This window comes from Delphinus delphis, chromosome X (assembly GCF_949987515.2).
Source record: "Delphinus delphis chromosome X, mDelDel1.2, whole genome shotgun sequence".
NCBI lineage: Eukaryota > Metazoa > Chordata > Mammalia > Artiodactyla > Delphinidae > Delphinus > Delphinus delphis.
The window spans coordinates 122,545,011-122,572,364 of NC_082704.1; the positions used below are offsets into that span (position 1 = coordinate 122,545,011).

The window sequence follows — 27,354 nt, forward strand, 5'->3', positions numbered from 1 at the left end:
GGAATTCCGTCTCATCTCCCGCTATGTCCCAGTAACTTAGAATAGTGATCTTTATGAAATACTTACTGATCTATGACTAAGTGTTGGTGTTTTATTTCGGTGACCACTGTAGATTCTGTTGTCCACATCATTGCTCTAGAAAAAACATCCATGTTTTATTCCTGATCATATCTCTGGCCTACATATCCTTGGTGTATCTTTCTATCCAATCAATCCTTTTTTAATTGAAGTATAGTTGATTTACAATGTTAATTTCTTCTATGCAGCAAAGTGATGTAGTTATACATATGTATACATTCTTTTTTATATTTTCCGTTATGGTTTACCACAGGATATTGAATATAGTTCCCTTGTTGTTTATCCATCCTATATATAATAGTTTGCATCTGCTAACTCCAAACTCTCTATCCATCCCTCCCCCAAACCCCTCCCCCTTGGCCTGGAGAACCACCAGACTGTTCTCTATGTCTGTGAGTCTGTTTCTGTTTCATAGGTAAGTTCGTTTGTGTCATATTTAAATTCCACATGTAAGTGATATCATATGGTATTTGTCTTTCTCTGTCTTACTTCACTTTAGTATGACAATCTCTCTGTCCTTCCATGTTGCTGCAAATGGCATTATTTTGTTCTTTTCTGTGGCTGAGTAATATTCCATTGTATATATGTACCACATCTTCTTTATTCGTTCCTCTGTTGATGGACATTTAGGTTGTTTCCATGTCTTGTAACTAGTGATGCTGTGAACATAGGGGTACATCTATCTTTTTGAATTATAATTTTGTCCAGATATATGCCCAGTCTGTCCAGTGTCTTGACTGGACCACATATAAGCCATTAACTCTTTTTCCTGGGTTTAGTCTGGGTTCTGGCTCTGGTTGCAAACTCCAGTTCCTACGACTGTGGCCCTGTTGTTTTCCTGAGCCATTAAACTTCAGTGTGAGAACAGAAATGGTGACGGAGGTGATGGAGTTGATGCTTTGAAGCCCCCACTGGGCATACGGCAACCTTGAAGATAGTACATATGGCATCTTCACTCTGTAATTATTTACATCTAAACTTCTTGGTTCAAAAGGGTGGATTTTGATGGGATCTGGTTTTTAGAACTGAAAGGAAGTACAGGGATAGATGTGCAGAGAGCTAGAAGATTTGACAAAAGACACAGTAGATGGTGACTGTGCCCATCTGGGAGATAACATCAAAGCCAGCAGATTAAAAAATACACAAAAAATACACAAAATAACTGGCTGATTGCCAGCATCAGGGAATCTCGAATAGGGATTGTGTGTGTGTGTGTGTGTGCGCGTGCACGCGTGTGTGTTGTCAGCCCATGTGCAGAATGTCGAGGTTGTTCACGTAGATAACAGGTGCCCTGGGCCACCTCACGGTAGACATCTGTGTTGTAGGATTAAAGATGAACCATACCCCACTTGGCTACCATGAAACGTTGGTGTCCTCACCAAAAACAAAAGAAAAAATGAAACTGGGGAGGTCTACAGGTTGTAGTTTGGGGAATGGCTATTGCAGACTCTCGAGGAAACAGTGTGGCAGGATTGTTGTACAAGCTCATTAATTTTACCAGCATCTATTGTTCTTGGTTTCCTGATGCTTTGGGATGTGAGATGAAAGTGAATCTTCCAAGTGCCTCTTGGGGTCAGCAGACTATTGGTAGCAGATAGCACGTCCCAGACCTTCGATGGAGCTGAGAGTCACATCAGGGGAGGGCTGTGCCACTTCGTTAATCCTCTCATGTTTTTTTCCTTCCTTCTCTTTTCTTTTTTTTTTTTCTTGGAAGATGCATCCACAGAGTTCTGTCTTGTAATGTATTTCTCAGCCACAGAAAGGTGAGGCCGTGAACACCCAGGAGACATGATTTTATTCCTTGGAAGGCCAAAACACCAAGATAAATTTGATCAGGGCTCACCTAAATTAAATATATATTGTAAAATTAAACCAATCTCAATTTGAGTGATCTGCACTTTGGAAAGAAATTTATTGCAGTTTTTATTTTGACTCATTTATAGTTTAGCTTGCCTGAGTAGCTGGAGCCAAGTCTTAATTACAGCCTCATACAGAACGACTGTCCTGTAGAGATCATTCAAAACTACCTAATCAAGTTATAAATCACGTCGAAATGCCTCTCTGAGAAATTAGTCTGTGTGCAACTTTTGCAGGGAGAACATGCTGTCAAGGCCTTCCTAACTCCCCAGTTGTATGTATGCAGTGAAGTTACAGTTTTTGTTCTCATTTTTTTCATTGAAATTTTTTCTTCAGGAATTTCCTTTGTAGTATCTTGGGTTTTTTTTTGTTGTTTTTTTTGTTTTGTTTTTTTGTTTTTTGCGGTACGCAGGCCTCTCACCGCTCTGGCCTCTCCCGTTGTGGAGCACAGGCTCCGGACGCGCAGGCTCAGCGGCCATGGCTCGCGGGCCCAACTGCTCCGCGGCACGTGGGATCTTCCCGGACCGGGGCACGAACGGGCGTCCCCTGCACCGGCAGGCGGACTCTCAACCACTGTGCCACCAGGGAAGCCCTGTAGTATCTTGTTTTTATTTCGGAAAAATTTGAAAATATATGAATACATATTATAGAGAAAATAGATAGCATATTTATAAACATGTGTATTATACGTATCCTAACTGTGCATATATATTACATGTAGCTATAACAGCATTTCACTCCTTGTAAACTTATTTTCAGTGTGACGTTTACCTGAGAAGTCTTTTTCTGGTCCTCCCCAAAATAAACTTATAATGATTTTTAAATGAGGATGCATGTTTAAAATAGGTTTATTTTTTAAACCTTCATTGCTAAAACTTTTACAGTTGCCAAATATTTGAATGTGACACACACACACATATATATACACACACAAACATAAATAATTTGATAATTTTCAAATGTACCCACAGGTGCTCAGTCATTTACGTGGCCACCATGATCCCATATTTGATGATTTACACCCGTGGTTCTTACCTTGAGATGATCTTGCCTCCAGAGGTCACTTAGCAATGTCTGGAGACTTTTGTGTTAAAAATGAGAGGCGGGTGCTACCAGCCTCGGGTGCGTAGAGACCAGAGGTGCTACTACACACGCTACAGGGCTCAGGGTGGCCCTCACCACAAAGAGCAGTGTGGTCCCAGATGTCAGCAGTGCAGAGTCTGTGAAACAGTGCTCGGCGTTGGTGGTATTCCATGTGTGCAAAGTGCCAAATTCCAGAGCATCGGGAAATAGGATGGCTTGGAACGTATGATTACTTTGAATGCCTAGCCTGGGCTTCACGAGTGTCCAGATACCCGCCCCCCATTCCCCTCCTCTTAGGTCCGGCTGGTTCATGGTCTCTCTCTGGCCCTCAGAACCTTGTGGGGAGGTAGGCTTGATCACACAGGTGAAGCAGGAAGTGTACGTGTGCCCTCACTTGCTCAGTCTTAACAAATATGTGACATAGAGGTGCTGTCTTCCACATGGAGCTGGAAAAATGATGGAGTGGACCAGGCTTCCTCAAGGCATTCACGGTGTACGTCCTGGGACAAATCCGCCAACTGAATTCTACCTTTATGGAATTCTGTGCTCCAGGGACTATGTGATGCCTTGTGTGGACCAGCTCAGTTAATTCCCAGAGAGTTAGAAACACATAAGTAAAGAGAGGCTCAAAGAGTTTAAAGTACTCGCTCTGTACCTGCTTCATGCCAGCCCTGGGCTGCCTTCAGTGCATGTTGTCTCTGTACCCGGGAGTGTTTTGAGCAGGTCTGTGTTCAAAATCCCAGCATTTCATGGGTGTTGAGGAGACCTTTTCTCTGCCCTGCCCCTTTGCTCCCTTGTGGCTCAGCCCAGCCCCACAAAGGAGGCATGACATGCCATCTACTTAAAGCTCAGAGAGGTTGACTCACTTCTCCAGCTCACAGAGAGGTAGCATTTGGGGACCCAGGTCTATCAGAATCAGAAATTACTGGCATCTCCTATGACCATGAGGAAGGCTTGAGAAGGAAGTACTGTTGCTGGTTGTAAAGCAGAAGGGCTTTCAGGAGCACAAGATTTCAGACAAGTCAGCACCTCTTTCACGTTTTCTGTCTGTCTCTTAATTATTCAGCAATTGGATCATGCTGTGGCAGAAATCCAAATGTTGTCTCCAGTACAAAGATAAAAGGAAACACATAAATCAGCCATTGGGTGTGATGCGAATTTTCACTCTCAATGCTACCATCCCGTGTTGTAGTGCATTTTCATCCAACTCTGATTAACTTGGCCCAGGATGTCACGGATGACAAAATTTCCCCCAGACGTATTCTAGCTCCGTGATAGGTCTGGCTCAGATATGTTTCATTAGAAAATAAATTATCTGTTTGACATCTTCTACTCAACCATTCCCTGAAATGAAATGCATAATTACATTCTAGCCGAGAAAGACTCTGAATAACCCAGAATAATCTGTGTCCTTAGAAGCACATCTGTCTATTTTCAGCTGAAGAATGCTGTATTTAAAGGTAGAGTCCTGTACTGAACAGACTGGTGGTTGCCAAGGGGGAGGGGTTGGGGGAGGGATGGAGGGGGAGTTCGGGGTTAGCAGATGTGAGCTTTTATGTATAGGATGGATAAACCCCAAGGTCCTACTGTGTATCACAGAGAACTATATTCAGTATCCTATGATAAACCATCATGGAAAAGAATATATAAAAAAACGATGTGTACGTATAACAGAATCACTCTGCTGGACAGCAGAAATTAATACAATGTTGTACATCAGCTGTACTTCAGTAAAAAAAATGTTGATTAAAAGAAAGGTAGAGTCCCTGCAACACCTCATGAAGTGTTTTCTGTCTCTAATGCATCATTTGTGGTACTCACGTGCGACAGTCTTGAATGTCCTGCGCGCAGTGGTTTATCTGGGGAGAGTCGTCGTGTGATCCCGTAGGGACAAATTGAGGCGGTCCTTTTTGTTTTCTTTATTTTGGGGGTGCCACGTGGCTTGCAGGTCTCAGTTCCCCGACCAGGGATTGAACCCGCGGCCCTGGCAGTGAGAGCGCCGGAGTCCTAACCACTGGACTGCCAGGGAATTCCCAAGGAGGTCACTCTTTAAAAGTTAACTCCTCCCAGACTCAGTAGGAAGATGACTCAGATGTACCAGAAGGTTCTTAAATAGGCTGCAGGGTTTACCCTTGAAGGCATGCAGTGCTTTACATGAAGATCGGGATTGCTGTATCCACACTCTTAATTATGAATGGTGTCTTGATGTGACAAGCAGTACGGCACGTACTTGAGATGCAGCATCTTGTTCAGTTTCTTACAAGGAAGCTGAGATTCAGGGCGATGATGTCTGGAGCCTACAGACACGTGCCCCTGCGTAGCCCGAGGAGGATGAGTATCCGGTGTCGATGCTCTTTCCACTGCATGTTGCTCCCTTTATGTTCGCTGGTAAATACCCACCTGGCATGAAGCCAGTCTGGTCTGGTTGCACACTTCCCTTTACCCATCTTGGAAAACTTTTAGAGCTCCACTCATAATACCTTAGGAAAAAGTGACAGTTTTTTTTTTTACATTTATTTATGTATTTATTAGTGTATGTATGTATGTATGAATTTATTTAAAAATTTTATTGGGGTACAGTTGCTTTACAGGGTTGTATTACAGTTTCTACTGTACAGCAAAGTGAATCAGCTCTACGTATCCATATGTCCCCTCTTTTTTGGATTTCCTTCCCATTTAGGTCACCACAGAGCATTGAGTAGAGTCCCCTGTGCTATACAGTAGGTTCTCATTAGTTAGCTATTTTATGCATAGTAGTGTATATATGTCAATCCCAATCTCCCAGTTCATCCCACCCTCCTTCCCCACTTGGTATCCATACGTTTGTTCTCTACATCTGTGTCTCTATTTCTGCTTTGCAGCACTCTTTGACATAAATCACAGTGATACCTTTTTTGACCCACCTCCTAGGGTAATGAAAATAAAAACAAAAATAAACAAATGGGACCTAATTAAACTTAAAAGGATTTGCACAGCAAAGGAAACCATAAATAAGACGAAAAGGGAACCCTCAGAATGGGAGAAAATATATTTACTTTATATTGGAGTATAGTTGATTTACAATGTTGAGTTTCAGGTGTACAGCACAGTGATTCAGTTAAACATATACCTATATCCATTCTTTTCCCATATAGGTTATTACAAAATACCGAGTATAGTTCCCTGTGCTATACAGTAGGTCCTTGTTTATTTTATGTATAAAGTGACAGTTTTCTTAAACATCTGAGAAACAGTGTTTTGGGAGTGCCTATCCATTGCTGGGCTAATATTATCAATAATAGTGCAATTAGGAGACATCAGTACAGTTATCTGTGCAATGTGTGTAACTTTTGGCAGTGTGTTTGTTCATTGAACAAAGACTTGAATGTTTCCGGAGTACTGGCATCGTTCTTGCTGATGGGACTCACTGTAGAAATTAAGACAAGCGGTTGTCTGGCGAAATTCTACTGCCCGCGGATGCCGCTCTACAGATGCATCGGTGAATGAGATTTCCTCGCGTGATGTTGAGGGTTGCATGGAAGACGCAGCAAACGCCATTGGTGGCAGTGGTCTTGCCTTCCTTAGCCTTGTCTGCTTTTTTCTCCCATTAGGCTGACCGCTCTGCCTTGGAGGTCTCCTAAGTGATCGCTGCCCCGGGGAGGTGTTGGATGGTCACCGCTTCCTTGGAGCCTCGCACGGGCTGGAATTCGGCACCAGGATTAAGAGAGGGCTGCTGTCCTGTAATGGGCTGCTGAGAAAACCGCCGGGTTTGTTGTTAAGCTCGGGCTCTGTCTATGACCCATCGAAGAGGCTTCCTAGCGAGCCCTTCCCCTCTCCAGGGTCTTGGTCCCTGGAAAGCCGTCTCTCTCTGCAGGCTCCCTTCACGGCTTGCTTTGCTTGGAGTTGCATCGCACGGACGCCCGCGGATGTGGTGGTGAACCATGTCGAGACCCCAGGGACTGTTATGGCTTCCGCTGGTCTTCACCCCGGTCTGTGTCATGGTGAACTCCAACGTCCTGTTGTGGATCACTGCCCTGGCCATCAAGTTCACGCTCATCGACAGCCAGGTGCAGTATCCTGTGGTCAACACCAATTACGGCAAAATCAGGGGCTTGAGAACACCGCTGCCCAATGAGATTTTGGGTCCAGTGGAGCAATACTTGGGGGTCCCTTATGCCTCGCCTCCTACTGGGGAAAGGCGGTTTCAGCCCCCGGAACCCCCCTCCTCATGGACTGGGGTTCGGAACGCCACTCAGTTTGCTGCCGTGTGCCCCCAGCACCTGGATGAGCGGTCTCTCTTGCATGACATGCTGCCCATCTGGTTTACTGCCAATCTGGATACTCTGATGACCTACGTTCAAGATCAGAATGAAGACTGCCTTTATTTGAATATCTATGTGCCCACGGAGGATGGTAAGTACTTATTCTAAACAGAAAACACCTGCTCGCTCAGCCTCAGATTTGCCAAGAGGGTTGTATAATGTCCTGTGCGTGGTATTTTCTATAACCGTTCTTTTTTTTTTCATATTCAGTTATCTCAGTAACGTACCACTTATTCGACTTGAATTTACGCAGTGTCTAATCGATGGAGAGTATCATAATTAATGACTTAATTCTTTCCATATATTGCCTTTTTAGCATTGCTGTCGTCTTGATTTGCAGGTGATTACCAGTCTGAGCATATAGTGTTCTATGTTATACCTGAATCATCTGTAAAGGAGTGGATCTAGAGAAACTAATAGAATTAAGAACATTTGCGTGCTGGAGTGAGCACCTGAAAATTATACAAGAAATGGTTCCTTTGGCTCTAATGCCTTAAGATATTAGCACTTTTTGAGTCTTAAAGGGAGCCACTGATTGTTTTAAATACACAAGCAAGGGATATTTGATAAAACAATTGGACTTGATTGTTCAGAATCCATGTTGTTGATATACATTTGGACTTTATTTCCTGCCAATATTCACTGCAATCAAATGGCAAATGTGTGTCGTCAGATGATTCTAAGTACGTTAGAAAAATGATTTTCTTGCTTGAACAAAATGCCCCTTTTCTTTTGGAGAACACAACACTGAAAATCTGTGAAAACAATCATGTTCCATATATTAACTTAATCCAATACTAGTAAAACTTGGATATCTCCTTGTTCAAGTAGACCTTAAATTAAAATGTTTGCTAAAGACCAACCAGACTCAAGTTAGTCTACAATGCACGTCCGTTTCTCATTGCTTGTTTGCATGTGCTCTTTTTTATACAAGGAGAAGGAAAAACATAGAATGAAATCTTCCTAGAACCTAAAAAAAAGTAATTGAGAGGAATCATAGCCACCACTGTCTACTGTAGAAACTGAAGTGTGTCCTTGTCCTTGGTAACTTTCATGCAGACATTTCTTTTCCTTTTTTTACCTTTAATCCTTGGGAGATGTTTGTCAGTGAGCTTTGGCTGAAAGTCTGCCATAAATGATGACATTATTCAGTGATACCCAAAGTCGGATTGCATCTGCCATATCGTTCTTTCTCCGTGCAGATGCAAAGAGGTGGCGTGGGCACCTTTCTCGAGAAACCGGGATGGGGGCAGTCTGTTAGGGAGATGACAAGGAATGCCCAGAGAAAGTGAAAGCGTTCAGCTTCATTATGTTAGTAGCGTCTGGCATGTGGCTATTGTCACTGTGGTGACAGATCTCACAATTACCTTGTAAAGTCTAGGTCTTGAATAGGGTTCAAGGGGTTAAACTGACACTGGACGCCTTACTTCCGTGCCCTGTGCTGAGCTGCCCTAGTGCTCAGTAGCTGCTTGGTGCGTATGTAAGAGGATGGATAACCCCACCCAAACCAATTAGAGTTCTCAGTTCAAAGCCACCTGGGTCATGGTCTTTCTTATCATGAACTATTCAAAGAAAGGAATAAAAAGAAGCAAAGACAGGGTGGTGGAAACAAAACAGGGTAAAGGATTCAAATTGCTTTCATGGGACTTCCCTGGCGGGCCAGTGGTTAAGACTTTGCTTCCAGTGCAGGGGGTGCGGTTTGATCCCTGGTCGGGGAGCTGTGATCCCACGTGCCTCATGGCCAAAAAAGAAAACCAAACAAACAAACATAAAACAGAAGCAATATTGGAACAAATTCAATAGAGATGTTTAAAAATGGTCCACATCAAACAAAAAACCTTTAAAAAAATAAAATAAAATTGCTTTCATCATAAATTTGATATGCTGGTGTCTCTGAACCAGTGACTTTATAGCGTTCACCTTCCAAACAAGGGATGCACTTCAAATAGAATGCCTGCTTCTGAGAGGTCGGGGTACAGTTACACCGCCCAGGAAGACAAATCAGTAGCTTCCCTGATGACAGACCCATAGATGTGCAGTTGTGTGGACTGACCCCATAAACGATTCGGCCGTTTCTTTGTGGTTCAGGATTGAATAGGAATTTGGGACTAGAAACACGCGAAAAAAGCTGCCTACTAGAGAAGCAATCTAAATTTAAGAATAAAGGCACTGCTACCTGTTGATTCCTCTGGGCTTTTTAGAGCACTCTGGCACACGATATCTCACAGCATCTTGGCGGGAGAGTCAGAAATCTAATAGGGGCTGAATAGGTAAATTTGATCTCCCTACGATAGATACATAATGGAATTTTGCTGGTGAGGGAAGCTATATGCCCGTGTGTTTGCAGAAACAGAAAATCACAGCCTATTGGGTCAGGAGTTTTGAGGGTTTAAAAATAGATGATTTGCATCCATTTGTGAATCAACATGGAGGATTAGATGTTTAATTATTGGTTATTGCTAAATGAATAAACCCCACTTGTACAATAACACATGGAAATGATGGCGTCATGCTGATTTCTCCAAAGACCTTGCTTTAGGGCATATCTTAATTCATAACAGTGCATTTCATTAAGTGTGTGCACAGCCGTATTGGCTATTTGGAATTCAATATTCCACTCTGGTACTCCATTATTTGTTTTAGATTTGTCGTGATGCATTCATCCAATGGTGTGGCCATCTGACTTCCCTACCCATGATAGTTCTGAGTTCCTGTCCTGGGCTAGTCAGGCTTCACATGTTGGCATGGCCACAGAGACAAGCATGCTTAATTTCGAGAGACACACAGAGACTTGTTGTAGGCAGAACAACGCCTCCTCCAAAGAAGGGCACGTCCTAATCCCTGGAACCTTTGAATATGTTACCTTACAGGGCCAAGGGGATGAAGGTTGCTGATGGAATTGAAACCGCTAGGTGACATTTTCGGGCGGGCTCTGAGGAGCTCCGGTTCTATATGTCTCAGTGCAGAAAGAATTCAGCAAGGGACTTCCCTGGTGGTCTAGTGGTTAAGAGTCCGTGCTCCCAATGCAGGGAGCCCGGGTTCAATCCCTGGTCAGGGAACTAGGTCCTGCATTCTACAACTAAGACCCAGCACAGCCAAATAAATAAATAAATATTAAAAAGAAAAAAAAGGAATTCAGTGAGAGGCAAAGTGATAGATAAGAAGTGATTTATTAGAATAGGATACTTGTGAGGCTTACAAGCAGGTAGGTGAGAGGGTGCCGTGAGCCACTGAGAACTTAGTGGGCTGCAGTTTTTTTTTTTTTTTTTGGTGGTACGCGGGCTTCTCACTGTTGTGGCCTCTCTCGTTGCGGAGCACAGGCTCCGGACGCACAGGTTCAGCGGCCATGGCTTACGGGCCCAGCCGCTCCGCGGCATGTGGGATCTTCCCGGATTGGGGCACGAACCCGTATCCCCTGCATCGGCAGGTGGATTCTCAACCACTGCGCCAGCAGGGAATCCCTGGGCTGCAGTTTTATAATCAAAGGAAAAGTGGGGAGGGGGAGAAGACCACCCTCTTCCTCATTCTTGGGTAGACGTCAGGCTTCCGTCCTTAGCTTGTCCACCACATCAGGCAGGGGAGTTTTCTTGTCCCCCACATGGTCAAGCTGGGACTGTCATGGCACATGGAAGAATTATTTCAGGTCTCAGTACAGTGAGGGTCTTTCACTTTGAAATGTCACCATTTCATAAATTATTGCTTTTTATGTGTGCAGAGAGCATGTCCTAGGGGTCATTAACTTAGCTCACTGGGCAGGATGTGGGTCTCATGCCACCATTTTTTTTTATTGTTTTGGGGCACGTCTTGCTCTTCTGTCGCATGGTTTTGTTGCTAATAAGGCTGCCTGGCTTTGTGGCTCAGCACGCCTGCTTTCTTGAGTGATCATTAACTTACAGGGTCTCCCATACTTTTTCCTTTACGTACAATCCCCTAGTGGGATTAACTATTTAATTACCTACTTTGTCCCTTTACTCTGTCCCTATTGTTATGGTATTTGTTTATCCATTGACTTTAAGATGCAGGGAATATATTCTGGTTTATCTGGGTGGGTCCATATTTAATAACAAAGACGCTCTGTTGCGAATAAGGAAGCAGAAAAGGTGATGAGGGCCAGAGGGAAACAATGGAAAAAAGGCACAGTGGTCATTGCTGCCTTTGAGGACAAGGCGGAACCAAGAGTTGAGGAACCCTGAAGCCTGTCGAAGCTGGAAAAGACAAGAGATGGGTTCTCTCCTTGAGCCCCAGAGAGAAGCACAGCCCTGCCCACCCCTCAGTTTTAGCCCAGTGGAACTCTGACCTTCAGAACTCTAAGATCCTGAATATCTGCCACTCGAAGCCGCAACACTGGTGCCAATTTGTCCCAGCGGCAACGGAAACTCATAGAGTTTTGCCAGCCTTTAATATAAATACCCTAACTGAAAGCAACATACACAGCACTGAAGAGTTGTTCTGAGCTTTCCGAGTTGCTGCCCATTCTGAGATGCTAATTCGTTTGTTACCCTTTCAACCTCCAGAATAACTGGTTAAAAAACAAACAACCCCCACACTCATTTTAACAGTGGGTGGTTAACATTTGCCGCTTTCCCTTATACATATCAAGGAGACAAAGTTGGTTCCCGTTGGTGGGTGGATATTTTGCAGATTTGAGGTTTAACCTGTAGAAAGTAGACACCCAACTTTTGGTTCCTCGTTTTAGAACAGATTTATGGCAACTCTTACTAAATGTCATATTCAAAAGATTCACTGATTTTACACAGGAACATAATGAACGGGTATTTAAGATTTCCCAGGCATCTAAAACAGATGTCCAGAGTAGGTGTCAGTGAATGGCATAGAGCAAAACATCCAAATGGTCGTCTTTTCTCATCTGTCTCTGCAAAATGTCCCTCACGATGGCAGCGGTACCTCTAAATGTCTTCTTTTGCGTTAGCAAAATCTTTTGGGCTCCCCATTCCTTCCCTCTAGACCTCAAGATCTGATCTGTTATGGGGAAAGTGATTCTCTATCCTTTTAAAAAATAATTTATTGATGAATTTATTTGACAGAATGTCAGTTAATTCTTACCCGCCCCCTGGTTTTATTGAGATATAGTTGACATCTATTGCTGTACACGTTTAAGGGGGACAGCATGATGGTATGGTTTCCGCATATCGTGAAACGATCACAGTAGTTTCAGCTAACATACGTCCTCTCGTACAGGTACGGGAAAAAGAAAAAAAAGGAAAAGTTTTTTCCTCATGATGAGAAGTCTTAGGATTTACTTTCTTTGCAGCTTTGCTGTATGTCATAGAGCAGTGGTGACTAGAGTCATCAGCACTGTACATTATACCCCTAGTACTTACTTGTCGTGGAACTGGTGTTTGTACCTTTCAACCACCTTCATTCAATCCCCCATTCCTCTACCCCCACCTTTGGCTGCAACAAATCTGATCTCTTTTTCTACGAGTTGGGTGGTTTTGTTTGTTTTTGTTTATTTTTTCAATCAATTTTTTATTGGAGTATAGCTGACTTACAATGTTGTGTTAGTTTCAGGTGTACAGCAGAGTGAATCAGTTATCCATATACATAGTTCCGCTCTTTTTAAGATTCTTTTCCCATAGAGGCCATTAACAGAGTATTGAGTAGAGTTCCCTGGGCTCTACAGCAGGTCCTTATTAGTTATCTGTTTTATATATAGTTGTGTATGTGTCAATCCCAGTCTCCCAATTTACCCCTCCCCCGGTTTCCCCCTTGTTGGTAACCATGAGTTTGTTTTCTACACCTGTGACTCTGTTTCTGTTTTGTAAATAAGTTCATTTGTAATATTTTTTTGAGATTCTACGTATAAGTGATATCATGTGTTTTTTGTGTAGAGTCCACATAGGAGTGAATACAGTGTTTGCCATTTCCTAATGTCACTTAGCATGATGCCATCAGGGTCCATCCACGTTACCACAAACAGCAGGAATTTCCTTTTTTATGGCTCAGTGATATTTCATTGTGTAACTACACCACAAATTCTTTACCTGTCCACGCATAGAAGGACACTTAGGTTGTTTCCATTGCTTGGAAACAACCTATGGACCCCTATGAACATGAGGGGTGCAGACACGTTTTCTGTACCCTTTCTAGTGTCAATTCCGTTCACTCCTTCAGCTCAGCTTGGAGGATTGGTCAGGAACTTGCCTGCCAGGGGGCAAATGCCAGCCTGTTCCCTTACCAGTTGAGTGATTATGGACAAGTTCCTTGGCTAGTACATGCCTCAGTTTCCTTGCGTGTAAAATAAAGATGAGCTGGGAGATTTAAGGTATTAATCCATATGAAGTGCTTTGTCTAGTATCTTGTACTTATAACGACTCTGTAATCTGATGTTAGTGGAGCACAGGTAATAGTAGAAAAGAGAACCAGAACTTTTCAGCTAATTTGCATATGCATATTGGTCTCATATAACGTCCAGTACATAATACATGTGTATTGTCTCTAACATAAGTAATTACTGTAGTATTGGAGGGGTCAGCTTAAGAAACAGGACCAAGCATCCATCACTTCTGACAGTTCGCAGTATGGCTTTAACAAAAGGGAATTTTGAGGAGTGGCATTTTTAAAATAGAAGGTATAGTTGATTTACAATGTTGTGTTAATTTCTGCCGTACAGCAAAGTGACTCAGTTATACATACATATTCTTTTTCATATTCATTTCCATTTGGTTTATCACAGGATACTGAATATAGTTCCCTGTGCTCTAAAGTGGGACCTTGTTGTTTATCCATTCTATATATGATAGCTTGCATCTGCTAATCCCAAACTCCCAGACCATCCCTCCTCCATCCCGCTCCCCCTTGGCCACCACAAGTTTGTCCTCTCTGTCTGTGAGTCTGTTTCTGTTTTGTAGATAAGGTCATTTGTGTAGTATTTTAGATTCCACATATAAGTGATATCATATTTGTCTCTGTCTGACTTACTTAGTATGATAATCTCTCGCTCCAACCATGTCGCTGCAAATGGCATTATTTCCGGAATGGCATTTTTTTTTTAAAGAGCAGAGTATTATCTTGTTCTGCTTTATTCCTAAGCTTTATCTTTTTTAGCCTGAGCTGTCAAACGGATTTTTTAGCATCCTGTTTGAAGTACAGAAATTAATCATCAAGAAAGCATTAAAATTCATTTCTTGGAAGAGGATCTGAGAACATCCACCGACAATAGCACTATTTTTTTCTGTGAGATAACGGAAACATTAATTGCTTTTCTCTTTTCATCACGTCACAAATAGTTCGGTTGTATGCAGAGTGGCAAAGTCTAGTTCGGTTGCAGGCAGAGTGGCATAGTTGTAGGCAGAGTGGCAAAGTTTAGTTTTAGTGGCAAAAACTAAAAGCTGACCAAGTTAACACAGTGAGAAAGATGTTTCAGCCAGTCCACATCAGCAGGCAGCTATGTGAAAATCATTAACTGATTCCCATTTTCATCTGTCGGGGGATTTTTGATGCTGTGTAGACCGTGGCTTGTAAGTGAAGATAATTAGGAAAGATTATTTAATAAGTATCTCCCTGACAAGGATTAATTGAAAAGAATTTAGTATTTTGTGAACATGGTTAAACTAGAGTAGATTTCTGACAACATGTGTTTCTCTCCCAGCTTAAGAGATTCACCAACAGAAAAATAATCCCGTGGTGGGTTTAGAAATTATGTATATTATGAATAATGCTATTTGGTCAGTGTGCCTTGTACTTGTTAGAGGAATTCAGAAAAACTGTTCTCTAAAGAAAATTTTCCCTTACACTTGTCCTTTTCGAAAACATGAGTTTTAACTCAATTCCGTTAGCAATTTGTAAGTTTTTTCACAATTAGAACAAGTCCAAATGACTTAGGATGTATTAAAAACCCCCTTTGCTATGCATGCGTACTATAAACTTTGCAAACAAACTGTTCAAGGTAGAAAGTTGAGGTGCAGTTAGTCTGCTCGAGTATGTGTCAGTGTCCAGAAATCTCCTCCTTATTTACTCGTGCAGTCGCGCCCCCAGGACATGTAATAGCATCATTTGTTGCCAAAGACACTGCTGGTTTGGACCCTGTTGTTTCTTTTGCATACTGTGTTGGCAAAGCCTTCAACCTTTTTAACATTGAGTGACCTCAGTTATAAATAATAATAGTACTGTACTTCCTGTGAATATTAGGGTTATAGTGATTTTGGAGTAAGCTCCTGTGTAAGAAATGATTATAAAAGAAAAAAATTAGTCTGTTCTTATAACTTTAATGTTCGGGTGATTCAGTGTTCATCTCATTACAGTATCTGTCATTCGAACCCTGAAGTTCCTTGAGTGCCCAGGTGGGGAGTAGGTTCCTGTCTATCTAGTCTGTTGTTTGGTTTTCCTAAACCAGGCTGTCTTCAGCAGCCCTGCGTAAATAAATCAGACCTACAAATCATCCAGGAACTCACAGGCAACTGAGGCAGAGAGAGAGTCTGAAAAAGAGTGATCTATTCACGTGCTAACCACTTGTTAAGACAAAATGAAGACGAGAGACACAGTAGTCTCTGTCTTATTAATTCAATCGAATATTCTATTTAGGCTTGGCGAAGTGAGTTTCCACAACTGGAAACAGAGGAAAAAAAATGAAAAGAATTTTTCTTGTTAGATTTCACATGTCTGATTATTTTGAGTGGTGATGACTGGCATTGGTATATAGTTTGTGGGGTGTGTGTGTGTGTCTGCGTGGCTGTGTTTGTGTGTAGGATGTTGGAAGAAAGCCCACAGGAAAAAACATCCGTGATTCCTTTAAGATCCAGTGTGTTACAATTTTCTGGAAAAAGCCAAAAAGCACATGGAGATGACGAGACTCTGCCTTCCTCTCTGAATTCCAAGCCCTCTGAAGTTTACCTTAATCAAGATGCTCTCTCATCCGTTGTGAATGTGGTTGTGTGTACAATAGTCAAGTTTGCCCTGGGGAAGAGTGTGTGTTCCCATCAGAAAGAGAGGAACACTGAAAGACATTGATTTGTCTCAAGCAAAGGAGCTTTTGTAGTTGGTTTTGACACAATCTGAAAATTACATGTTCCGAAACACTGCTATCAGTTTTCTTTAAAATGTATGCTTTGAGCAATGTTCTTTTCTATCTGTTTTATGACATGACATAATCCATCATTCCATCAAAAAATGAGCATATTCACCTGACATCCCATCTACCCTATCTGCACATCTCATGTGTACACTGTAGTTCTAACCCCAGCCAGATAGTCTATGGATCTCCAGGTCCCAACTCTGATTCTTTGTGTGTTTTCGTCTCTCCTCCATTCCTTATTCTCTTTACAGCCTTTTTTAGGTGATTCATTGAAAAATATTGATAAATCACTATTTGCATTTAACATGTGCAGGGCTTTGGGTAAGTCCAAGAGGTGATGTAAAGAAATGTAAGCCCTTTGATGGGAAAGTAAATGAGTCCGAACAAAACCTAAAGTTTCAGAAACGGATCTGTTGGCGCAGTGAATTCAAGCAGGGAATGCTTTACGTTTCCACGAAAAGAAAAAGAAAAAAGGAAACAGTTTGAAAGTTATGTTTTCCATTGAGGAGCCATGATGGAAAGGTTTCCACCAATCTTGAGATGAATATCCAAGGCATATACTCCTGTGTTGTGGAATGAAGAAGGGCTTTCTGAATCCCCCAAAATGAAGCGTATTTGTTGCTTCTCTAGATGGACCAAGACATAAAAAGTATAAAATGGGGAAAGAGGGAGGGATAAAATCATGACAGAACTATAGGAAGGTGCCTTGATGGTATAGTTTAACATGCAGAGTACTCACTTGGGTGTATTTTGCATTGTTATATTTTCGACATTGGAGGATTCATAAATGGAATTCCATCCAAAGGAATGCTAATGCACATTTTTCTTCTCAACAGACTGTGCGGTAAGGTTAAATCAAAGAACACGAGGTTCCTTTCTTACCAAATTCAGATGTACTTATCGCCTGGAATTTTTTAAAAAAATCATTAAAAGCTTTACTGCTTCCCCCAAATTTTTACCTAGTGAAATACTTTCATAACTCTATATTTTATGATGTGTACCTCCGGATAACTAATGTGATATTGCTATAATATTTTGTGTGTTTTAAAAAAGTAGTTTAGATTTAAAAATAGAGTATTAAACCTTAGAAAACTGTATCTTCCCTAAGAAAATTACACTGGTAAAAACATATTAGCTTAGATTAGATATTTCCTTCTGAGTTTAAATCAGATGATGAGATCAGATTCCACTGTAGCACATTGTACAAGGATGTTTGCATCTCATGCATTTTTTTCAAAGAAAGGGATTGTGGTACATTGAATATCCTACTACCCAATCATCATATTACCTGGGGGTGAGTGATGGCATCAACTAGCACATAAATCACAGAATTGTGAAATCTTCCACGTAGAAGGAGCTGTGGGACCCATTTCACCCAGACTTTCTCAATGCAGTATTCCTCTGGTCATTAACCCCCTGAAGTCGTAAGCAGAGGTGAAACATCCTTCTCCGTATTCCTAGAGCTTCACTCCAATCATTTTACAAGGCTACACCCCCAGGAGACTGTAAACCTTTGAAAGCATTTGTGAACTTAATGAACCATCTACTTGAATGTATGGATCAAATGGACGACGGACAGTTCTGGACATGCAGCCCTTTTTGGAGCTGGCCGATGAAGATGTTTGCAGGTTTGTAAGGGAGTTCCTTTCACCGTTGGAAAGGGCTGGTGATCTATCCATGTGCCATCTCTACCAACAGAGCTAAAGCAAAGCCAACTGGATTCCTTCCTCTCCCAGCCTCTTGCTTTGGAAATCTTTGAAGACAAGATATTGTGTTCCACCTTGTCTCATGCAAGCATCCTCAGCAGGCTTCATTTCCTCCTGCAGATGCCTTTAGGACCCTCTCATCCTCTTCCCTAGCCAGCTGTGGAGAGCGTATCAATTGAGTGTCTTACTCTTAGGTGGATGTCTTGGTACCAAGAATTATTGCCGATGTCAACCCATAGGCAAGCATTTGCTCTCAAATCATGATATGTGTTGTATATACCTGGAGTTCATGTTAGTTTTTTTCTTTGGCAAATGCCTTCAGCTCTTGGCTCATGTATATTGAACCTGAAACTGAATGTTTTCATAATTTTTTTTAGAAAACAATAATATATTTTACAGTACGAGTTAGAACATGAAAGAAAATACGATCCCTCTGCTTCCTACAGCAAACGGATCGCATGTGCCAGGATGAAGAAATTTGCAGCTGAGGCTTGGATTTTCTCACAGGACGTTGCCTGCACAAGAATTACCAGCTGCAGCCCAGCCAAAATCTCTTTACTGCATGTTTCCCTGAAATACAAAGTCCCAGAGGTGTTACAAAGGAAAGAGGTGGAAAATTGTGACGGAATGGCCAACACAGTAATGGGTTCCTAGTTTGGGAAACGCCATAGGTTGCCTGATTTTAAATGCAGTCGTCTTGGGCTTCCGTGGTGGTGCAGTGGTTGGGAGTCTGCCTGCCAGCACAGGGGACATGGGTTCGAGTCCTGGTCCGGGAAGATCCCACATGCCGCAGAGCACCTAAGCCTGGACACCACAACTACTGAGCCTGTACTCTAGAGCCTGCGAGCCACAACTACTGAGCCCACATGCCACAACTACTGAAGCCCGCGCGCCCAGAGCCCGTGCTCCTCAACAAGAGAAGCCACCGCAATGAGAAGCCCACACACCGCAACGAAGAGTAGCCCCCGCTCGCCGCAACTAGAGAAAGCCCACGTGCAGCAACAAAGACCCAACGCAGCCAAAAATAAATTAATTAATAAATTAAAAAAATAAACGCAATCATCTATAATTTGATTTAATGGAGGTAGAATCATTTCCAAGAAGTTAATTAAAGTTCACAGGTTGGAAAAGAGTTCAACATCTCATATGCCTTTCTCTAGACTTAGGTGGAAATGAACTTCCTCTAGCATTTTCTTCAAATGAAGATTGTGTAGTTGTTTTTATTATTGCTGTGGTCATGATTTAACTTAGATAAGCTATGAGAAGGTGCTGTGAGGAATTTGGGGGTTTGTGAGATATGAAATGGTTATTCTAAGACTGCAGAATACCAGTCGGAATCTTTTAAAGACTTTTACAGACTATGCCATGGGTATGTAGTCTTCAGACTTTTCTCTTGTCACAGGTTCTGAGTTGACCTGAGTTATGGGTAGAATTGTGTCCCCCGCCAAAAGATATGTTGAAGTTCTAACCCCGCCCCCCCAGTACTTATGAATGTCACCTTATTTGAAAATAGGGCTTTTGCAAATGTAATCAAGGTAAGATGAGGTCATACTGTATTAGCCAGGACCCTAAATCTATTACGACCGGTGTCCTTATTAAGACTGGTGTCCTTATGACTGGTGTCCTTTTAAGACACCATATTTGTTAAAAAAAAAAAAAAAAAAAAAAGTTCAATTTAAAAATGGGCAGAAGATCTGAATAGACCTTTTCTGAAGAAGACCTACAGATGGCCAACAGGTACTTGAAAAGATGCTCAACATCATTACTCATCAAGGAAATGCAAATCAGAACTACGAGATATCGCTTCACACCTGTTAGAATGGCTACTATTGAAAAGACAAAAGTGTTGGCGAGAGTGTGGAGACAAGGGAGCCCTCCTGCACTGTTGGTGGGAATGTAAATTGGTGCAGCCACTATGGAGAACAGTATGGAGGTTCCTCAAAAAAATAAAATAGAACTCCCATATGATCCAGCAAACCGACTTCTGGGTATTTATCCAAAGAAAGCAAAAATACTAACTTGGAAAGATATCTGCACTCCCATGTTCATTGCAGCACTATTTACAATAGCCAAGATATGGAAACAGTCTAGTGCTCATTGATGGATGAGTGGAGAAAGAAGATGTGATATATATACAGTGGAATATTATTCAGCCATTAAAAGAAGGAAACCCTGCCATTTGCAACAATGTGGACAGATCTCAATGGCATTATGCTAAGTGAAGTAAGTCAGACAAAGACAAATACTGTATTTTTCACTTATATGTGAAATCTAACCCCCCCCCCCCAAAAAAACCCACAAAAAACAAAAAAGCCAAGCTCATAGTTACTGAGAACAGATTGATGGTTACCAGAGGTGGGTATTGGGAGTGGGAGAAGAAGGAAAAGAGCGCTGTAAGTCTCACTTCTTTCATGTCTAGGACTCCATAAAAAGAAAACACAAACTTCCAGGAAGCCAGACCTTCTCTCTGAAGCTTCGCCCGTGGAATCCAAGTGGAGTTTTCCTCAACGTGTCAGAAAGAAACTAAATCTTTCCTTCCTAGGAAAGATAGTCAAACACATCACCAAGAACACTTTGTCCTTCTTGTCTCTCTTGGGAAAAAGGCTCTTAAAAGCAAGAGACTGGATCTTAGAATCTTAGCACAGGTGTGCACAGCTGCACTGTGACCAAATGGTGAATTTAATAAATAGGTATTGAGTGCTTAAATTGGAAGAAGGAGGAGAAAAAGGAGGAGGAGAAGGAAGAGGGAGTAGAGGGGGGAAGAGGAGAACAGAATGAAGACAGCAGAGATTCCCAGGGAGGAGACCACGGGAAGATGGAGGCAGAGACGCAGAGATTGGAGAGATGCACCTCCAAGCCCAAACCCACCAAGGATTGATGAAAAACACCAAAAACTCAGAGCTGAGACACAGGCAAGGAACAGAGTCTCCCTGAGAGCCTACAGAGGGAACCAACCCTGTTGACTCCTTAATATTGGATGTCTGTCCTGCAGAACAGTGTGACCTTTAAATTTCTGTTGATTTAAGCCACCCAGTTGGCAGTCATTTGTCCCAATAGTGCTAGCAATCTTAATACAACGTGGACTTTTTGTTTTCTGTCTTTACCTCCTGTCTCGGCCAGAAGAAGCTAGAACAGCTGTCGTCCACGTTCACGGTTCCTAAAACCGTCTCTGTCTTTGGGAAGCTCTCCTGACACCCTCGTGGTCTCCTGGATGTCTTCTCCCCCTCTCCTCACCAGTGAAGAACATCTTGGCTTCCCATCCCAGTGGTTTTCCACATGGAAGATTCTATGCACTAATGATCCAGAAAATGAACTTGACATCCTTCTACTGAACTCTCGTTCCTGAGGAAAGACTCATCCTACTACTGCATCCTATACTTCCTTCTCTTCTTTGAGAATCAACTTCAGGCCATCAGCAGGCCCAGCTCTTCCCTCTGAGGCATCTCAGTCCATATCTGTCAGGCCCTAAGTGTTCTCATCTTTCCCTGGAAAGTTCCAGGCATCACCACCACTTGGTGTAGACGTGTGTGGTGGACTGACTCAGCAAGGCCTCGCGTTACCCCGGTGTCCTGGTAGTCACGCCCTTGTGGAGTTCCCTCTACTTGAGGGTGGGCAGGACATAGGACTTCCCTGTAACCAATGGGACATGATGGAGGGGATAGGATGTCAGTGCCGTGATTACATTGCACTGGCTTGGAATTTATGTCTTAGTAGCAGATCATTTCTGTTGCCTTTTTGGTTTTCATGCTTTGTTGGAATAAACTGCCATGTTGGAAAGGTCCCCATGGAAGGAAACGGAAGGCTGCGTCTGCTCGACAGCCAGCAAGGAACTGAAGCCCTCAGTTCAACAGGCTGCAAAGAACTGAATCCAACCATGAGCTTGCAATCTGATCTTGCCCAGTCACTCGGATTTCAGAAGAGACCCCAGCTCTGGCCAACGCCTTCGTTTGAAGCCTCATGAGAGATGCTCAAACAGAGAACCCAGTGAAGCTGTACCTGGACTCACAGAAACTGTGATAAAAAAAAATAGATGGCTGTAAACCATTTAGGTGTGTGCTCCTTTTTTATGAAGCATTCAATAATGGGTGCAAACGTGATAGGTAAAATAAATGGATTTCAAAACTTGGCCAAATTATAACTCAAGTCCCACTGGTTGGAGGGATGTGGATTTTGAGCTCATCAAACTGGTTATTACTTAGAAATGTTTAGATGGCAAGTGAGGTAAATTCAAGTTCAGTTCACTTAAGGGGAAAAAGGGATTCGTTGGGTCTATGCACTGAGAGTTCTAGCAGTGGTTGTAGCTTCAGAGATGGTGCTCTCGGATCTGAATCATTGCCATTAGTCACCGGAAAGGTTGGGTCCATCTTTCTTTCTCTATGTTGACTTTCTTCTCAGAGAGGCTGTCTTCATTTGGTGGCAAAAAATGGTTACCGGCGTTTCCCTGTGACGTCCCCATTGAACTCAGAGAAGCGTATTGGCCTGGGGATGATTTTTTTTGACCCAGCTTGGATCACAGGCCAACTTTGAACCAATTTCCATATCTAGAGGCAAGAGTCCCTTGGATTGGCATGGCCTGGGTTAGGTAGACATTTCTGGATGGGGAAGAGGGATGGGTGAGTCCAGCAGGAAATTAGCTTAGGGGAGATTCAGAAAAGACGGTTCTCCAAAGGGAAATCGAATGCTGAGCAAGCAGAACTCATTGATGTTCATTGTTATTCCTCATACTCGGGATAGTAACCAGACAAGAAAGAGTAGTGTGGCGTAATGGGATAGGAACTGAGCTTGGGTGGCAAAGCCTTCCCTAGACTGGTTTCTTTTCAGCCAAAAGAAGGACCTAGAGATTTGAAAATGAGAAACCTCGCTTATGAGGCGTTAACTGCTGTTTTGTAAGTATCTGGACCTCTTGGTTACATAAATATAAAGTGACAGGAACATCCAGCCGAGGAGGAAGTTGAGACATGAGCCACATTGGGCATCACACTCCAGAGACACTTCTGGGTCTGGAATGTGTTTGCTGATGGCAAAAATCAGGGGTAGCGTACGCTGTAACTCCAGGTGGAAAACTTGACCTGACATGGGGCAGACGGGTTAGGACAGGGTGGAACCTGATCTGCCCACCATTTATTTTAAGAGTTCCAGCTAGGGACTTCCCTGGTGGTCCAGTGGTTGGCACTGTGCGCTTTCACTGCTGGGGGCACGGGTTCAGTCCTTGGTCGGGAGACTAAGATCCCGCAGGCCTCTTGGTGCAGCCAAAAAAAAAAAAAAAAAAAAAATTCCAGCGAAAGGGTTGGATTTGCTGAAGGATCAGCCAATTTAGGGAGTTGACCTGGCGGAAAGTGAAATTGTATTTGAACGAATTTCAGCCTAAGCCTTTAACGGGAAAAGTTGCAGTGGGGGGTGGGGGGCGGCTGTTGGGAAATTGGTTGACAAGTGAGTTCATTTCCTCCGTTCTCTATTAGGGGATTCTGCAAGGAGCACAGGAGGTCATACCCTGCTGCTGCTTGCTGGCCATTGAGCTTTTCTTGTGAGGGTTTGAGGTGGGCGGCTCCTCAGGATGGTGGTCAAACCTGGTCTTCTGTCCTGCAGCTCTGTAAATCCAAGGCAGGATGGTGGTCAAACCTGGTCTTCTGTCCTGCAGCTCTGTAAATCCAAGGCAGGATGGTGGTCAAACCTGGTCTTCTGTCCTGCAGCTCTGTAAATCCAAGGAGGGACCACTAGTAACCTTACACCACTGACTTTCTGTGGCTTTGTTTGTTAACATTTCCTACTCTACGAGCCCTGACATTAACACATACACAGTTTTTCCTTGGATTCATGCATTCAGTGAATTACTTATTGGGCAGCTTCTAACTGTCAGGCCACTTTGCTGAATGTGGTCCCACCCAGACTCACAGAGTCAGAATACGCTAAGGAGGAATCGGAAGGACAAGTGATTGACCGAATGGCTGTGCGGAGCATGAATCACGTGTTCAAGGATGGAGCCCAGAGGCTGATGGTCATATCGATTCTCTGAGCTGAGCATTGTTTAAAAGACCGGGTGAGTGAATTGGAAGTCTTTGCTCAAGCACGCGAAGTGCAGCTCCTGTGATCAGTTGCACGACAACGTGCTCTGTCATCAACTGGGCTACCGAGAATATCGACAGATGTGCTCTTACGAAAATTGAGAAGCCCAGCAAGGACAAGTATTGCGCTAAAAGAGGGCCTCACTGCCTTGCAGAAAACGTGAAGCAGGAGTGGACAGTATAACTCAGAGGCTGCTACTGCCTCTCTTGGCAAAAAACGTCACCCAATAATTGGCCCATTTTCTGTGGCTGCTGTCACACTACAGTGGCAGGGTTGAATAACTGCAGAACAGGCCATATAAGTTGAAAATCTAAAGTACGTATTATCTTGTCCTTTATAGAAAAAGTTTGCTGACCTTTGAGGTAAAGAAATACCTTCATGAAGTCATTTGGGAATCTCCTAGTTAACACACAGACGTGCAGGACAGAGTCCAGAGGGTCACGCTACAGAGCAGTTGCTCCCAAACTAACCAGGAAGTTCTTCACATGCAGATTCCTGGGCTTCATCCAGGCCCCCACTGGCTCACTAACTTGGCGGAGTGGGCCCCAGGAATCTGCATTTTAATGACCCTGAAGACGATGATGACAGATGGGCCCCAAGAATATGCATTGTAATGACCCCAAAGGTGATGCTGACAAAGGTCTTTTCTATAATAGTCATGAACAAGATGTGTTTATATATAATAATAATAGTCCTGTTTTATCACTACTTGAGTATCATATGTTTCGTGATATGTGAAATTGTATGAATACTAGGCACAGAAAGGACCTCGGAAAATTCGACCTGACACAATTCTAAACCAAGTGTAAACAAATACTCCTTTCTGCCATTAGGAATAAAATAGGAAAAAACGATGAGATAATTAAAGAAACCATGGTCCAAATAGCCTACCCTAGGGGAACTTTTTGAAGTGACCTCCTAGGGGATCTAGTTGTAAACTGTATCTGTAGGCAGTTTAATTAACGGACATGCAACAAGGGTTTATTTGGGTAGATCTTTAAAATCAAATGCGTTTAAATAAAAGACTAACATCCCAGTGACCAAAGTGAACAACCAACCCATAGATGAATACATGTAGATAATAATCCTAGTAGTAGTAGTAATAATAGATGATTCTGGTGGTAGTGATGCTGGTGGTGATGCTGAGGATGAGAGCAATGAGAAAGATAATGGTGATGATAACGATGATGGTGGTGGTGATGATGATGATGAGATGAGGGTGACGGAGATGATGATACCATGATGGTGATGATGATGGTGGTGATGATGGTGATGATCATAATTTTGATGATACTGATGATGGTGTTATTGATAGCAATGAAGATGGTGATGGTGATGATGACGAGATGAGGGTGACGGAGATGATGATACCATGATGGTGATGATGATGGTGGTGATGATGGTGATGATCATAATTTTGATGATACTGATGATGGTGTTATTGATAGCAATGAAGATGGTGATGGTGATGATGACGAGATGAGGGTGACGGAGATGATGATACCATGATGGTGATGATGATGGTGGTGATGATGGTGATGATCATAATTTTGATGATACTGATGGTGGTGTTATTGATAGCAATGAAGATGGTGATGGTGATGATGACGAGATGAGGGTGACGGAGATGATGATACCATGATGGTGATGATGATGGTGGTGATGATGGTGATGATCATAATTTTGATGATACTGATGATGGTGTTATTGATAGCAATGAAGATGGTGATGGTGATGATGACGAGATGAGGGTGACGGAGATGATGATACCATGATGGTGATGATGATGGTGGTGATGATGGTGATGATCATAATTTTGATGATGCTGATGGTGGTGTTATTGATAGCAATGAAGATGGTGATGGTGATGATGACGAGATGAGGGTGACGGAGATGATGATACCATGATGGTGATGATGATGGTGGTGATGATGGTGATGATCATAATTTTGATGATACTGATGATGGTGTTATTGATAGCAATGAAGATGGTGATGGTGATGATGACGAGATGAGGGTGACGGAGATGATGATACCATGATGGTGATGATGATGGTGGTGATGATGGTGATGATCATAATTTTGATGATGCTGATGATGGTGTTATTGATAGCAATGAAGATGGTGATGGTGATGATGACGAGATGAGGGTGACGGAGATGATGATACCATGATGGTGATGATGATGGTGGTGATGATGGTGATGATCATAATTTTGATGATACTGATGATGGTGTTATTGATAGCAATGAAGATGGTGATGGTGATGATGACGAGATGAGGGTGACGGAGATGATGATACCATGATGGTGATGATGATGGTGGTGATGATGGTGATGATCATAATTTTGATGATGCTGATGATGGTGTTATTGATAGCAATGAAGATGGTGATGGTGATGATGACGAGATGAGGGTGACGGAGATGATGATACCATGATGGTGGTGATGGCAATGAAGAGGTTGATGGTGATAATGATGATGGTAGTGATGTTGCTGATGATAGTGATGGTCCTAATTTTCATGCTACTGATGGTGGTGTTGATGATGGCAATGGAGATGATGCTTTTGTGTTGATAATTGTGGTGGTGGTCATGGTGATGATGACTGTGATGATGGACATGATGATGACAGTGAGAGAGGTGAGGAGGGTGTTGATGATGGTGATGGTAATGAAGATGATAGTAGGTGGCATTCAGTGAGTGAGCTTGTAATGCAGACACTTTGCATTAAAACTTGGGCATCCTCTATCAGTGAGGACACCTAATAGCGCTCCAAAATACCATGTCACAAATGAGGAAAGCGAAGCCGGGGGTGGTTCATACTTTATCTAAATTGGCCAGTTTGTAAAAGGAAAAAACCAGAATTTGGCTTTAAGTCTGTCAGCCTCTTGCCTATGTAATTTTCTTAAGAGTAATTAAATGTGATTTAATAAAAGAAAACACAGTTTCACCTATAATATCAGCAAAGATGTAATAAAACAATATTCTATGCCCAAAGTAATGTGTATGCATGACTTTTTTTTGTTGATTTACGATATTGTGTTACTTTCAGGTATACAGCAAAGTGGTTCTGTTTTCTATATTTCAGATTCTTTTCCATTATAGGTTATTACAAGATGTTGAGTATAGTTCCCTGTGCTATACAATAGGTCCTTGTTGTTTACCTATTTTATGTATAGTAGTTTGTATCTGTTAATCCCAAACTCCTAATTTGTCCCTCTCACCTTTCC

General features: G+C 42.5%; 1 protein-coding gene across 2 annotated transcripts in view; it reads left to right on the plus strand.

Moving 5' to 3' along the window:
- Window positions 1–27,354, plus strand: part of NLGN4X (neuroligin 4 X-linked) — a 347,399-nt gene that overhangs the window by 68,860 nt on the left and 251,185 nt on the right. For both annotated transcript variants that reach the window (XM_060003055.1, XM_060003056.1), the window contains exon 4: window positions 6,609–7,410. In XM_060003055.1, coding sequence (XP_059859038.1) covers window positions 6,939–7,410 — 472 coding nt within the window. In that variant the 5' untranslated portion in view covers window positions 6,609–6,938. The remainder of the gene's footprint in view (window positions 1–6,608; window positions 7,411–27,354) is intronic.